This window comes from Gobius niger (genome assembly GCF_951799975.1).
Source record: "Gobius niger genome assembly, chromosome: 2".
In the NCBI taxonomy this organism is placed as follows: domain Eukaryota; kingdom Metazoa; phylum Chordata; class Actinopteri; order Gobiiformes; family Gobiidae; genus Gobius; species Gobius niger.
This window is the reverse complement of record NC_136853.1, coordinates 35686280-35701093: the sequence shown is the minus strand read 5'-3', so window position 1 is coordinate 35701093 and position 14814 is coordinate 35686280. Positions and strand designations below refer to the sequence as shown.

General features: G+C 41.3%; 1 protein-coding gene across 4 annotated transcripts in view; it reads right to left on the bottom strand.

The window, feature by feature from the left end:
• lrmp (lymphoid-restricted membrane protein) overlaps positions 1–14520 on the bottom strand; it is a 39542-nt gene extending 25022 nt beyond the window's left edge. For all 4 annotated transcript variants that reach the window (XM_079582739.1, XM_079582740.1, XM_079582738.1 and 1 more), the window contains exons 1-18: positions 14470–14520; positions 13179–13867; positions 10998–11105; positions 10060–10240; positions 9373–9431; positions 9074–9149; positions 8775–8933; positions 8567–8684; positions 6661–6711; positions 6481–6558; positions 6333–6389; positions 5963–6022; positions 5176–5240; positions 4996–5086; positions 4777–4923; positions 4611–4712; positions 3675–3826; positions 170–281 (exon numbers count right to left, since the gene is read on the bottom strand). In XM_079582739.1, coding sequence (XP_079438865.1) covers positions 170–281; positions 3675–3826; positions 4611–4712; positions 4777–4923; positions 4996–5086; positions 5176–5240; positions 5963–6022; positions 6333–6389; positions 6481–6558; positions 6661–6711; positions 8567–8684; positions 8775–8933; positions 9074–9149; positions 9373–9431; positions 10060–10240; positions 10998–11105; positions 13179–13827 — 2265 coding nt within the window. In that variant the 5' untranslated portion in view covers positions 13828–13867; positions 14470–14520. The remainder of the gene's footprint in view (positions 1–169; positions 282–3674; positions 3827–4610; positions 4713–4776; positions 4924–4995; positions 5087–5175; positions 5241–5962; positions 6023–6332; positions 6390–6480; positions 6559–6660; positions 6712–8566; positions 8685–8774; positions 8934–9073; positions 9150–9372; positions 9432–10059; positions 10241–10997; positions 11106–13178; positions 13868–14469) is intronic.
• Positions 14521–14814: the final 294 nt, after the last annotated feature.

Genomic DNA, 14814 nt, shown 5'->3' with positions numbered 1-14814 from the left:
CATTTAGATGAGCTTTGTAGGTCTTAGCTTTCAAATGCGGCATTACACTGGCCTATAGGCTTATGGATTTGGGTAAAGCTGAACTGGAGAAAATACACTTGATTACGGCGGGAGTTAAAAGGTTACAATTACTTAATCTAATGTTTTAAATTAGCTGATTTGTGCTCACCTCCTCTTCAGGTGCAGGGGTCTGACATGAAGCCTCTCTGCTGTCCTGGGGCGCCCGCTGCTGCTCTAGCTCCTCACACAGCTGCCGCTTCTGGTTCTCCTGCTCCTGCACCCTGCACACCAAAAACAACACACACACACACACAAAAAAATTCAATTACTTACTCTCCTGCTTCCAAAAAGGGATGTGGGGGTATTTTTAACCATCTACAAAAAGGTGAGAGGACGCTCTAAAGGAACAGTGGACAATACTGTACCCAATCCGCAGGCCCATGCAATGTCCCATTCTGTTGCCCAGGATGGCCACCTCCTCCAAACTTGCCTACTGGCCTTCAACAGATCAATGGAGGCACTTTTCCTAAGTCACAACCATCTATGAAAACAACAATAGCATCCTTTTGCCTTCAGCCCCCACTACTTAATCGCCCAATATTGCTTTGCACCTACATGAAGTTAGTTGCTGCACCGATAATGAGACTTCTTGCCTTTTCTTTCCAGCAAAACAAAACAAAAGCTCCACAGTTCACCCTGGCAACAGAGATCCGCTAAGCCCTAGCTGGACTCTGATTCACTCGTCTTGTATAATATGGTGCAGTGCAAAACCAGCGCTGTTTTATATACCAAAAGGGGCATGGCCAGCGCAAAAACCACGACAAACCATCATTCTGTCTCCAGATTTGGCTCAAGCCCAAAATAGTCAAGTGGGATCTCTTAGGGTTGGTGAGGCCAGAGAGTGACTTGACCGCTTTATAACATTGACCAATTAAGGCAAAGCTGTGCTAGATCCCAGACAATTGCATAGTCCTCAGTAATAAAAGAGGAAGGGCAGCGTTTTGTAAGCTTGTGCTGCTTTTTACTTCGCTTTCATTGAGGCCAATTGGAGGCGGCCACTTACAGTACGTAATATGTGCCAGGTAGATTTCACAAATTAAAGGGATATTTCAGGATTTTTGACATAGGGCCTCATTTCCTAGTTATCCAGAGTGTTGTTGATTTCTGGACATATATATTTTTTTATTTCTGCAGTGATTATATTTGAAGAGTTTAGTGGTGCTAGGCTAGCGCATGTCTATGGTAACTAGTAGCCTGCATTAAAAACAGTCTGACCCAAGCACAGTGCACCTGAGACAAATCACTTAAAATACCAGACTACCGATATAAATGTCTGTATTGACAGAATATTTTTTGAAATATAACCGTTTTGCATTTAAAATAACTTATATTTGAGCAGCTTCCTGGTTGTAAGCTACGCAGCGGCGGAGTGATCTGCTAGGTCACCGGATCTACAGTAGTTTGTTTACCTGTGGCCGACATTACTACATGTGGAATTCACAAAGGAGCTTTCTACAAATCAGATATGGCAACGTTTGGAGGACTACCCCATGATTTTGAAGAGGTTTTTAATGCAGGCTACTAGCTACAATACACATGCACTAGCCTAGCACTAGCACCACTAAACTCTTCAAATAACACTTTGGATAACTAGGAAAAATGAAGCCCTATGGCAAAAAACCTGAAAAATCCTATTTTTCAAAGCCTGTGTCAAGCGTTGGGCACTATTCTGTTCAAAAGATATAGAAAAATATCCTGTTGTAATTGTGTTCCGCACAAAATCTCCCTGAAGAAGTGTTTGCAATGGCTGAAGGATTTCTGGCTGTGATGGACCATGAATTTGTATTTTCATTTTTACTTATTATAAGCCTATTCAGTTACTTTCACTGCAGAAGTGACTAAACGCTCACATTGAAGTTTGAACGGCTTTGTCAAAGAAACACCCAGAGCCGGCTTAATGGCGGCAGTGCAGTCTGCTGTGCTGGTGCCACTCGGGCAATGGTCACACATGTACACATGCAGATAGTGTGTCCCAGGACTAAGATCTCAGTGACGTGGCATTGTTTGGCCGTGTTATTCAATCACTTCAGATGCAAGTATAATTTTCATTGAAAATATCCATCATCAAATACGTCCATCTCGCCTGATTTGAGGCAAGCATCACTGCTATAAAGCCACTATGTACAAGGGGTTAGACCAGTGGTTCTCAACCTTCAACGTATTGTGACAGTATTCATTTCAATATTTTTTTTACGTGTATTTGATGGCAAAACGCAGTATTCCTTTGCAGAGCTCAGTCAATTTCAGCATTCATCATAAGTCTTTCAATCAAAAATTATAAAAAGAAAAAGATCTAGAAAAGGTTTGACAATGGCCTGCGACACAATCAAAATGGTCCCACGACCCACTAGATGAGAACCTCGGGGTTAGACAATGCAAGTTGTGTCTTCCTAAACTTGTGGACATAATCATCCTTCCTTTTTACCTTCAATATTAAACTGAAGACTTTAAAGCAGCACTAAGTAACTCATGCCCCTAGAGACCATAAGCGTCACTGCTGTAGTTGCTGTAGCAAGTTACGATTTTTAAACTTATTAATCATCTTGGAGAGTAAATACTACGCTAACAGAAAAGGCGAAGGGAGAGAGTGATATTGTACAACCAATTATACAATGGAAATATTTTTTTTCACTCAAACCTGGCTGTAAATACTGTTTAAAGTGATACTAGCCCGCAGTTAGCTTTGCCCGTTAGCCTGTTAGCTTCTTCTTCGTGATTCTATTAGTGTGTATTGCTTGCTCCGGCCCGGTGGCAGCCAAGTTGCAAACATGGTTTTCTGGCCAGAGACACCAGGGTGAGATGAAAGACCCCCCAATCCTCCCATTAACACTTGTATTACCCCCACAGGGACTACGGCAAGGATTTATTATGGTAGTACTGCTTAGTGCTGCTTTAAAGCAGTACTAAGTAACTCTTCCCCCTAGAGGCCATAAGTGCAACTGCAGGTGTAGTAGCAAGTTACGATTTTATAATGTATTAATTGTCTTGGAGAGTAAATACTACGCTGACAGGAAAGGCGAAGGGAGAGAGGGTTACTGTGCATCCAATTATACAATGGAAATATTTTTTTTCACTCAAACCTGGCTGTAAATACTGTTTAAAGTGATACTAGCCCGCAGTTAGCTTTGCCCGTTAGCCTGTTAGCTTCTTCTTCGTGATTACATTAGTGTGTATTGCTTTCTCCGCACCGGTGGCAGTCAAGTTGCAAACATGGTTTTCTGGTCAGAGACACCAGGGGGAGATGAAAGACCCTCCAATCATCCCATAAACACTTGTATTACCCCCACAGGGACTACGGAAAGGATTTATTAAGGTAAACAAGTTACTTAGTACTGCTTTAACTAAAATACTTTCAAACACATCAAATCAACTGGCTTTAGTGTCTTGCAAGTGAAAGCACTAACTTAGCCAAGCATGAACTCCTGACTCCACCCACAAATCCAGTCACCCAATGACAGCAGCACACCTCAAAAAATGTCTAAATTACGCATTCTCATCCTCACCATCTAAAAACAGCAAGATACACGCACTTCCTTCACTTCTCGAGCTAAAAATACACAAGCCTTTGACAGCCCCCACACTGTTCACACAAGTAATAAACGATTGAGTCTTACCTGACTGAGAGGTGGAGTATCTCTGTCCGAGATCGCCGCATGTTACTGGCCATTTTGATGAGTTCTTTTTCCAGGGAGTCCGTGTACTGGGCAAGCTGGTCCAGAGTCTGGACCCAGTCTCCCCTCTTGGTATCCAGCTCGGCACGGACCGTCTGCAAAGAAGGCCAAGAGGTCACGATTTCAATATGACCTCCAACATCCCTTTTTTCGTCTGAGGCTTCAAAAAAGTTGTTGCATCTACCATTGCAGCGAGGAGGAAAAAAAGAAAATCAAACTTCAGGCTATGTTTGCAATTGCCGTCTCATTTCCAATGCTTAGAGCTGTTCGTGCGTAATGAATGCACACAGTAGCAACAATGCGACGGGAGGGGGAAAGCAAGAGAAAGAGAGAGAGGAGATAGAGAATCAAAGTGCTAAAAGAGAAGGAGGGGGGGAGTGGGCTGTGTTTCACGGTACAACACACTGACTACAGCACAGCTCGGTTGGGGCCTGGTGGACAGTTATGTAAGTGAGAGATCTCCACAGAAAAGTGAAAATGTGGGTGGGAAAATAGAGAGAAAAAGCAGATAGAGATATGCAGAGGGAGTGAAGGCAACAGGTGTGAGACAGAGATAGACTCATTGCATAAAGCTTTTGATATTACAACTTGCACCTTGAAACACAGGATTTCCACATTTGTATTATTTTTTTCTTGACATTTCAGCATGTCTCGACAGTTTCTGATCATTTAGGCTTAGCCTTCAGAAAACATTTTACAGTGGTCCTGCATACAGTGAATGTCAAATTCCTAACTTATCTGAGCAAACTGAGTCTGTGATAAGATTACTAGAAATGTACTTGAAAACCAATAGGATGAAGTTGTGTAGTGTCTATGGTACCGTAGATGAATATTAAATTATACAAATATATTGAATATCCATAAATCTGTGTTTCTGACCTGCAGAGACTCTTCAGTGTTGAAGCCCAGTTTTGTGTGGTTATCCAGCAACCCTTGAATGCTAAACAGCACTAAGCTTGTTTCTTCTTGGAAATTACATTTCTAAAACAACAGCAAAACAGTTAATACATTTACAAAGACGAGTTAACATCATGTGACGTCTTACCAGTTTGTTGAGGATGTTCTTGACCTCCAGGGACATATGCTCCGGGCTGGGCCCCTGCATCATCAGCAGCACCTCTTTGTCCAGAGTCTCATCGAGGGGTGAGGCCAGACTCAGCGCGTTGCACATAGGGTCATCACCACAGATTACCTGCAGCAAAAACAACTAGTTACTAGTAACATTCACTAAAGAAGAATCAAATACAAAAGAAGGGCCACTGACCTCCATAGGAGACTGGGCCAAAGCCAGTTCAGACTGTAAAGATCCAGCAAGGCTCTGGTTTAACCTATAGGCCACAGACAAGGAAACGCCCCTAAAGAAGAAAAGGTATTGGATGTGCTCAACACAACAGAAAAGGTGCATCGTCAAATTAACAAATGCAAGTATATATTCATCACTTACCCAATCAGATCTGGGTGAATCATCTGCATCTGGCTCTCAAGTTTGCTCTTATCTGATCTCAACAGCTGAACCGACAATAGAGAAGAAGTCATGACTCTTTGTCCTGCAGCCCCAGGCAAGACTAAATATCTGCGTTTTATGAAGTATGAGTTGATCCTCGTGTGCTACTTCTACTTCTTAGAGAATAATCAAAACTGAATCAAAATTGCACTTTTGACTTTGGTCGATTTCAATTAATCAGAATGAGACTTTATAATTGTCTGATGCAACTAGTTTGGAGTTTGGATGAGTACATTGAAGGATTTATATGTGGTAAATGATAGTGGACAGGAAATTTTATTTTGTTTAATCTGAGGTTTATATAAAAGGTTCATCTTGTCTATATTCATAACACACTCATGTGCAAGCGTTTTCAATATGTAATAAAATAGATAAATAAATCAGAAAATAGCGATTGATCAATATGAGAAAAATAATCACTCCAAATCAATCATCACGCCAAATCATCCAGCTCTAAACTGTGCGGTCATATATGTATGTCTAAAGCACAAACTAGTATTTAAAAGTCTTTTAAAAGGGCTCTAGTTGTTTGCAACGACTGAAATGTGAACTGAAAATCCACAGGTGACATTCTTCCCACACGATTACCTCATGGCAGAAGAGTAATGATGCACAGGGCTTAAAATGTAAAGTGGTGCACACTTGACTTTCAGTTTGCAAATTAAGGAAAAAATAGAATAATAGAAACAAGTTTTAAATGTATTGTTACTTTAAAAAGAAAACACACCTCTGTGATAGATGAATACTCCTCTATTGTAGCCTTCAGCTCATCGATTTGTCCAAGTTTCTGCAAAATAAAGAGAACAATTCACAAGGAAATAGTAATGAGTTGTAATGTGATGTGTTATGAATGAAAATATGTCCCAAGTATTGTCCGTGAAGTTTTGTTGTATGTATTATGGAAACTATTTCGTCCACTTGTTGTTACACATTGAGGTCACATTAGATATTACATTCCACCACTGGTATGAACATAGTGTCCATGTTTCAAGCTGCAATGCACAATAATGAAACCACAACTGAGGGACTAGTGACTACTAGAAAAATGAAGCAACAAGGACAATGTAAAATTAATATTTATTTAAGTCATGCCAGACCTCTTGTATAACGGCATCCTTTTCACTTGCAACTCCATCAAACGAGTGAATTTGCACCTGAAAAACATACAGAGCACTGTGTGATAAAATGGCATGGAGAACGACGGAGAGATAAGAGGAATCAACTATCTGAGGGAGAGAAAAGCACCTGAAGGTCAGCGTTAATGTCACATAGCTCCGAGATCCGCTTTTGAAGCTCGTCCGTCTCCATGGTGACCTTAAAATTCTGCACAAGAGCAGCAGCGGTTTAGACCGGTCCGGTTAATGTTTACACTAAACAGGCCCATGTAAATACAACTCTTGGGATTTAAAGTGAGACATATTCTACCTCCTCCTGCAGGGAAGCGATCTTGCTGATGAGACTTTGGTTCTCCCTCTCCTAAAGCAGAAAATGCAGAAATTTGTTTTAGCGTTTGAAAATGTATATATGATGTGTAACATGATGATCAGTAGGTGGAGACGTGAACCCCCCCATTCCCTCACCTCACTTTTGCTCCGTCCTGTTTTCCTTTTAAACATGTCATGGGCTCTCACCTACAGCTCTGGACTCTCCCGCACAAAAAGTACTGCCCTATAATGTGCGGCGGCCAACCTATGTATTGCCAGATGGGACATTACCTGCAGCTGCAGTGATGCAAAGGCCATGTCTCACTCTGGCTCCACGAGTGCTGAACATCCTGGATAATGACTCTCACCCGACATGGGACAATGGGTGAATTCAAGGGATATCTGGCCGCATTGTTCGATGAACTGTTTGCAAACTTCCCTTTTAAATTAGGGGTCATTGCTTTGTCGATTAGTATTATTTACCAAACTGCAACTTTCATGTAAGTCTCGCTCTCTCCCTCTTTTTTTGGCATTTAGAAATAATGTTTCCATTAAGAATTAGGTTTACAGTGCAGAGCTTTTCCCCTGCAACCCTTGAACGCCTCCCTGTAGATATTGGATTATTTAACAACATTTCAGCTGCATCAGAGCAGGTCGGTCAGGTGTTTGTCAGTTTCCGATCTTTTGTAAACTTCTATCATGATGCTAAACCCAGACTGTGTTAGCTGCTAACTGTTGCGCTTCTGCTCCTCCAAACATTTGTGATCTCTGCACATATTTGTGTTTACATGGTGTGGGGGCAGGTGGGGGTGAGGGGTGTGGTGGGGCTGTCCTGTAAGGTGCCACACTAGTCTGCCACTGCTGTACAATGTTTTCTCGCTGTTTGCGAAGGTGGCACATCGAGCAATGCAATGTGGGAGTGCAACCATGCCAGTCTGGCAAAAGAGCTGAGGGTAGCTTTAAGTTAATGTAAAAGATAAAATGCAGGACAGTACTTTTAAATAGCAGTAAATGAATGAATACTTATTCGGACAATGAACAAAACATAGAAACACAAACTTATATGAACTCAAAATATAACCTGCCATGATTGAGGCAGTTGTGAGCTCAATATCAAATGTGCAGCCCAATACATTAACATCTCAAACTATTTTGTTTCACCTTTTCCACATTTTAGATAAGGCTTTCCGAAAAGGAGTGGGGGGAAGTAAACACTTATTTAGTCCCACCCCTTCTAAGTACTCTCAGTATCTTGTTCTATGTACTTATTAGGCTTCCTTAGAACAATCATTTGAGCACAGTGTAAATACTACCTACCAATCAACATCTGGTTTACAACACAACAGCTGAACATGAAAAGTCATTCCTAGAGAATATCTATTCTATGTATTGATACTTAAACTGTCTGATATTTGGACATCGTTTGAGGTCTCCATGTAGTTTATTTCATATTTTAGGACCACAAACGGACACACAAACTATTTCTGGATGTCCAGGCATGGGCAATTTTAAATTGATCCAAGCCCCTTAAATTGTGTTTTCCCTCTCTTTCAGAAATCAACTGTTGCATTTTTAGAGGTAGTTGCTTATTTTTAGCTTTATACATTAATTGAGCAGTTTTAAAAGTGATCATGTCATGAAGTTTTAGAATTTTGGCTTTGATAAACAGTGGATTGGTATGGTCTCGGTAACCAGCGTTGTAAATTGTTCTTATTGCTCTTTTTTGAAGGATGCATAATGGCTGTAAATTAGTTTTATAATTATTACCCCAAATTTCAGCACAGTTTGTTAAGTAAGGTGATTTAATTTCTTCAACCAGTGCCAACTAAAAAGAACTAAGTTAATATGAAGCGTCTACCCTTGTGCACACAGCGGATTATATAAAAGAATGAGCTCTATTGACTGACCATGTGTTTGCTGTGAGCAGAGGCACGAGCTCTACCCTCCTCTGTGTTACTGAGCGTAGCCTTCATCTCCTCCACCTCATCCTTCAGCATCTTCTCTTTCTGAATCAGCTGCAGAGTCCTGTACGAAAAAAAGACAGAAAGGCGACAAATGATCAACAAAATCAATAATAAAGACAAAAGAAAATGACAGGAAACACCATGTTCTTACGTCTTGGCCTGGTTTCTCAGTTCTTCATTTTCCTCCACTAATCTTTGGTTGGTGTCCTCCATGCTCTCCACCACTTGCTTCAATTTTTTCACCTCCTCTTGCAGCTTTTGGTTATTCATTTGGAGGTCGGAAACGCAGTAAACGAGCTCTGACGTCTCACTGGGGAAGCAGACAGATACAAGAAGAAAAAAAAAAAAACACGCTTTAGACGATGAAGGTCATGAGTGGGCGAGGAAAACATGGATTTCATTTAACTGCATACAGTATGTGTGGCGGTATTTTGTACAAAAACATCTTACAATTCAACCCGAGACACTTCTCCTCCTAATGCCTCCAAGCTCCCTGAGGTCACATTGAGCAGCATGGATCTTCTTGCTACAGAGATTATTCAGAAAGCAATGATTTTGTAAACAAAACCAAAAAAAAGGAGAAAGAATAGTGCAGGCGAATAAGCAAACCACAACATGTTTCGTTAAATTAGTACTAGCTACAAAAAAACATCACATTTTTTACAACTTGCAGTCCAATTACACGAACTATAAAAAAAATAACAAGCACAACAATGGCTGAGCGCACACACACCATAATGCAAACCAACCTGAAATGCTGTCTCTCATTCGAACAGAGTCTTGCGTGGCCTCCAGTGCAGTTTCCTCTCTGTGGGGAAATATGTAAAAATAAATAATTAAGGAAACATTATTATGTTCCTCTGGTAACATCTTCCACAAAATCAGCACATTTACAATCAGCACTTTTACAATCTACACATTTACACTTAGAATGTTGGCGATTTGAAAGATCCTTAGGTTCTCTTTTGAGAAATAAATCTCCAGTCATTTTGGGGTCTTACTGTGTAAAAAGGGCTCCGGACAAACAAGTAATGCACATGATCTTTGGATGAGCAGCAGGCAATAATAATAAATACTAAATTATATTAATTAAATAATAATAAGTAAATAATTAAATAAAAATAAAAAACAAATAACAATAAAAAGAATTATATTAAAAATAATAATAATAATAATTAAATAAAAAATAAATAATAATAATCCAAAAACAAATAATAATAACCCAAAAAAATAAAATAAATAAAAATAATAATAATAATAATAATACAAAAGACGGTGCTGTTGGGGACTGCCCGCATACTTCGAAGAGTCCTTGGCTGAAGACCTGAGCCAAACCTGGGGGGCCTGGTTAGCCCCTGGTGGCCCCCTCAGTTCAAATGCTGAGATGATAATAATAATAATAATTCTAGTACGAGTGCAAGTGCCGCTTTATTTACCCGTTGTTGCGGCAGTCATCGATCCACTCCCTCATGACTGCGTGGTACGTGTCAAGGTCTATGGAGACGTCCTTATGGTCTGGGTCGAGCATGTTGCACAGCTCCTCCAGCCCACTGTCCTCTGAGGAGCGGCTGGTGGTGTGACGCAGGTAATCGACAATGTGTGACACATACACTTTACCTGAGACACAAGAACATGACAGTGTGAGGCGAGAAGGCGAGAAGGCTTTTCCAGCACACTGGTGGAATTACACTTAAAGGTGACACTTGGAGAAAGTCTGGGTGGGTTCATTTCATAAAAAAGAAAATTTTAAGTCTTTATATTTATACAGAAAAAGTAAAATAGAAAAAAACAGCAGAAAGTAAGATCAAATGTGATAAGTGTGTATTAAGCACCAATGTCAGTGGTATTATAATACAAACATTCACTGATGAGCTGGCAGAAGTACATTTTTCTCTGACCATACAAATTGTGTTATTGACAAATTCAACAGAAGGTTTAGCCTGTAGCAGTCTTGTCTTTACAGGCAGAAAAAAAAAGAAGTCCATTCAGCTTCAAGCCAAGTTTTAAGACAAAGCATTGTACTCATTTAATATCAGAAATATACTGCATAAATACAAGCATCATGCATCCTCCTTTACATTACAAGCATTTTTGGTGACTGATTAAGAAAAATATTATTTGTCACCTGAGATCCTTTACTTTCAAAAGCAGAGAAAAAAAGTCCAATGTCAACAAAAGTCTCTTACACTTGAAAATCCACATGCCGTCTGCCTTTACTGAACAAACTCAAACTGCATTGTAAGCCCAAAGCTGAGAGGAGAACACATGCACAACAGCGTGATTGCTTCAACAGACAGACCCCTTTACAGTTACAGCTGACCAACATGTGATCTACTGATAACACAATTACAACAAATGAATCAAGAGACTGTACCTTTGCGCTGGGTGTCACAGGCGTGGAATATGGTGTCAAGCAGGTTCTCCTCACAGATGAGGCTGATCTCTGCCATGGTCCCCCTTTTGGTTTCTGCAGTGGACAACCCTAAATATACACCAAACAGAGCAAACTGTGTGAGAGACAACAGGCCCCTGAGGCAAAGCAACAAACAAATGTTCCCACGGACCACAAGACACAAAGGATGAAATGAAGGATTGTGTAATGATGAATATCCCGAAAACATGAAACAAAATTATCATCCAGCGTGACACACTGTACTCCATCAGTCAAACTCCACTGCAGTTAGTGAATACACTGGTAAAGCTGTGGTGCTGTGACCTGGACAAGCTATGGGACACTTGGCAAAAGAAGATTTTAGACATTACGTTTTAGACTTTTAAGAGTTCAGCCATCGGTGTTGGCATGACAATTTGTATCAAAAGGTCAATGTGCAGGTTTGGAATGTAGAAAAAACTGAAATTGCTGTGAGAGGGGAGGTAGTATAGCACAGAATAGTAATGGATGATTCAGGTGGCAAAAGTTTAGAAGGAGAATGTTGTATCGCTAGGACTTTCACCATTTAATTTGTTAAAGGGGGGGTATTATGCGAAATCGACTTTTTCAAGATTTACATTAGGCATGTTTTTAATGAGGGAATGACATAAGAACATGAAGTGTTGCCTTGGCACATTCACATATGTTTGAGTAATCTGTAAAAACTCTGATGGCAGCTATTTTAGGGATAGGTTTGCCTGAGTCCTCCTAGGAACGCCCCCACCTCCTGGAGACGCCTCTAAGCTTTCATCATCAGCCGAGTAACCAACCACTACTCCTCAGCAGAACCCCCTCCCCACTGATGCCAGAGACAGCATGTGGAGGGGGCGTGTCGGAAAGGGTCAGAGGTTCTTAAAGAGACAGAGGCCTATTTCAAGACATTCGCTACAGCCATTTTGAGAGAGCAATTTTATACAACTAGAGATTATTCTGGTCTTTTGAAAGGAGGACCAAAAACACAAAAACAAACAATATTTAACACAATTGACTTATGCCTCACAGCAAGACGGTCCCAGGTTTGATCCCCAAGCGGACGGGGCCTTTCTGTGTGGAGCATGTTTTCCCCATGTCTGTGTAGGTTTCCTCCGGTTTCCCCTACCGTTAAAAACAAGTACAATAGGCCGGGATGTGTGTGCGACTGTGCGTGAATGAACGGTGGTGATCAGAGTTGGCGCAGATGTTCTGTAAGTCTAGCCAGGTGGTAAGCTACGCAGCCGTGTGTGGAGTAAACGAAGTACAGCCCTACACTGTGTGAAGCGCTTTGGGTGACGAGTGAAAAGAGCTATACAAATAAGCTTCCATTCCATAATTTGACAAACATACAATACAAAACAATACAGAGAAACAAAACAATAAGGACTAAACACAGGGCAATTCAGGCAGCTTTAATTACTGAGGCTACACTAGGACTTGTTGGACTAGGTCTTTTTAAAGCAGAACTAAGTAACTCATGCCCCAAGAGGCCATAAGCGCCACTGCAGGTGTCATAGCATGTTTTTCACTCATTTAAATCATTGTCCCCGACTGTAAATACTACGCTGACAGAAAAGACAGGGAGAGAGGGATATTGTACATCCAATTACACAATGGAGATTTCCCTCAAACTTGGCTATAAATACTGTAAGTGGTGCTAGCCCGCAGTTAGCTTCTTCTTTGTGATTCCATTAGTGTACATTGGGCCTCCGGGTCGGAGCACGGAAAGTTGCAATTGTGGTTTTCTGGCAAGAGACACCAGGGGGAGAAAAAAGACCCCCCAATCATCGCATTAACACTTGTACGACAAAAGGATTTATTAAAAGGTAAACAAGTTACTTAGTACTGCTTTGTTAATTCCCAAATTAGTTTTAGCTATAGGATCTGGCAACCCTAACTGCAACCACATTCTGCTTTCCGACATTATAATTGTTTTGAAATGTATCTCATATCTGGAGAAACAGATAGATATATATTCATTGTTCATTATTCACCAAAAGTACACAAGTTTGATGTCATTCGTGTTTTATCACTCCGTACATCCCAGAAAACTATCATTTGGTTACTAAATTAACCCACAGCTACTTCAATAATCAATTAGTTGCTCCAGTGCTATAACAATCTCTATCTCCAACACTTGGAAACCCTTACCTCCATCTTCCAAAGACAGTCTCTTGACCACCAGGGCTGGGTAGGGCGCCTCGCTCTCAGTGGTATTGGCTGCGTTGGCTGAACTGAAGTTCAGGTTGTAGGACATGGTGTTCTGAAATGGGGTGAACGTTTGGGACAACGGTGGACTCCTGTCAGGCTGCACCGACTGCGGCCCTCGCGTAAATGTGAAATAAGGAGAGTCATGGATGTTGCTTGTTGGAGTGGAACAGTACCTCTGCCACATTTTAACATGCTTTAGGTCACTCCCCTCCGCCGCTCCTTTCGCCTCTCCACGCATACTAGTTATAGTGTAAGTCACATTGGGCGCTGTAGGTTTGCAATTCGGAGAAGCTGGAGTAGCCATTGGTGGGCCCATGCTGGTTCTTCTAGAGGCTGCAGAACTGGGCATTCCCATGGCTTGGTCCTCTCGGTTTATTCGATCTTTGTAAAGAGCCCCCTTCTTAAGCAAAGCCTCTAGGTTGCTTCTCAGACCACACTGGGGGCTATCATAGCTGCTGGAAGAGACTTTGGGGATCTGAAAGGGCGAGTTGGGCTCCCGCTCACCACGCCACTGGATGGTCTGCAGTTTCTTGCAGATGCTGTCCACGGGGTTGTGGCGCCGAGTGGGCTGGGGCGTACAGTAGTCCATGGTGCAGTGCTGGGTTCCTCACGACAGGAGAGGGCCAATTCTGCACAAAACAGAGGGAATATGAATTAATTATTGTTGTTTTTAACGTTAAATTTATTCTATAATTCATTGATTTTTTCCCCCCATTATCTTATGCACAATATGTAGATTTGTGCCTGAATCTCTCAAGAAGAACAACTGTTTCTTGACCCAAAACAACCAATTCAAGGGACGTAAAAGTTCATAGCAACATGTAAGTTACTATTCTGTTTTCTGTTTTTTCCCCCTAAATAAATCCAAAGCAGGGCCCAGTAAAACAGAGGGTGTTCAAACACTCCCCACATCATCAGGTCCAATAAGGATCACCCTAATGTTCCAGGTGTGCAAGATTTAAATTCCCAGGTGCGCAAGACAGTCCAATATTCTCCTCATAATATGTACAACAAAATAAATGTTCAAAAAGGTATAACGAGTTAAACAAACCGCGTTTTAAGTGACATGTCGAATATTGAAAGGTGAAAACATGCCCCAGTCAAGCCTCGTTATCAAGCGTGGCCACAAAAATCGTCACTCTCTTTTCTGGCAATCAACTAAAGGCACACGCGCACAGTCACGAATATCGCCACAATTTCCACATAACTTCCTAATAGTGTTGGACATTACCTCAAATAGCAGTCTGAGAAAACTATGCAGCCAAGTGAGTCGGAAGCAGAACACACACACGCACGCAGGTAGCACGCGCAGTAACAGCACGCAGGGCGCTCGTGAAAGTAGGCAGGTATCCCCTCCCAGTGGCAAAGAGGGGACACTGCACCCCATCAGCTTTTTCACTCCATGTCCCCTGTCCCCATCACAGACTTCAAATCAAGCAACGAGGTATAGTCCAAGTCTAGAGGGTATAGTTTGTGTCTGCAGGTTGCCAAAAATCAAGATAGTCTTTGTTTGCTTTACTTGGTTTTGTTTATTAGTTTTTTATGATTTTGCAGTGACATGTACGCTATCGCTACC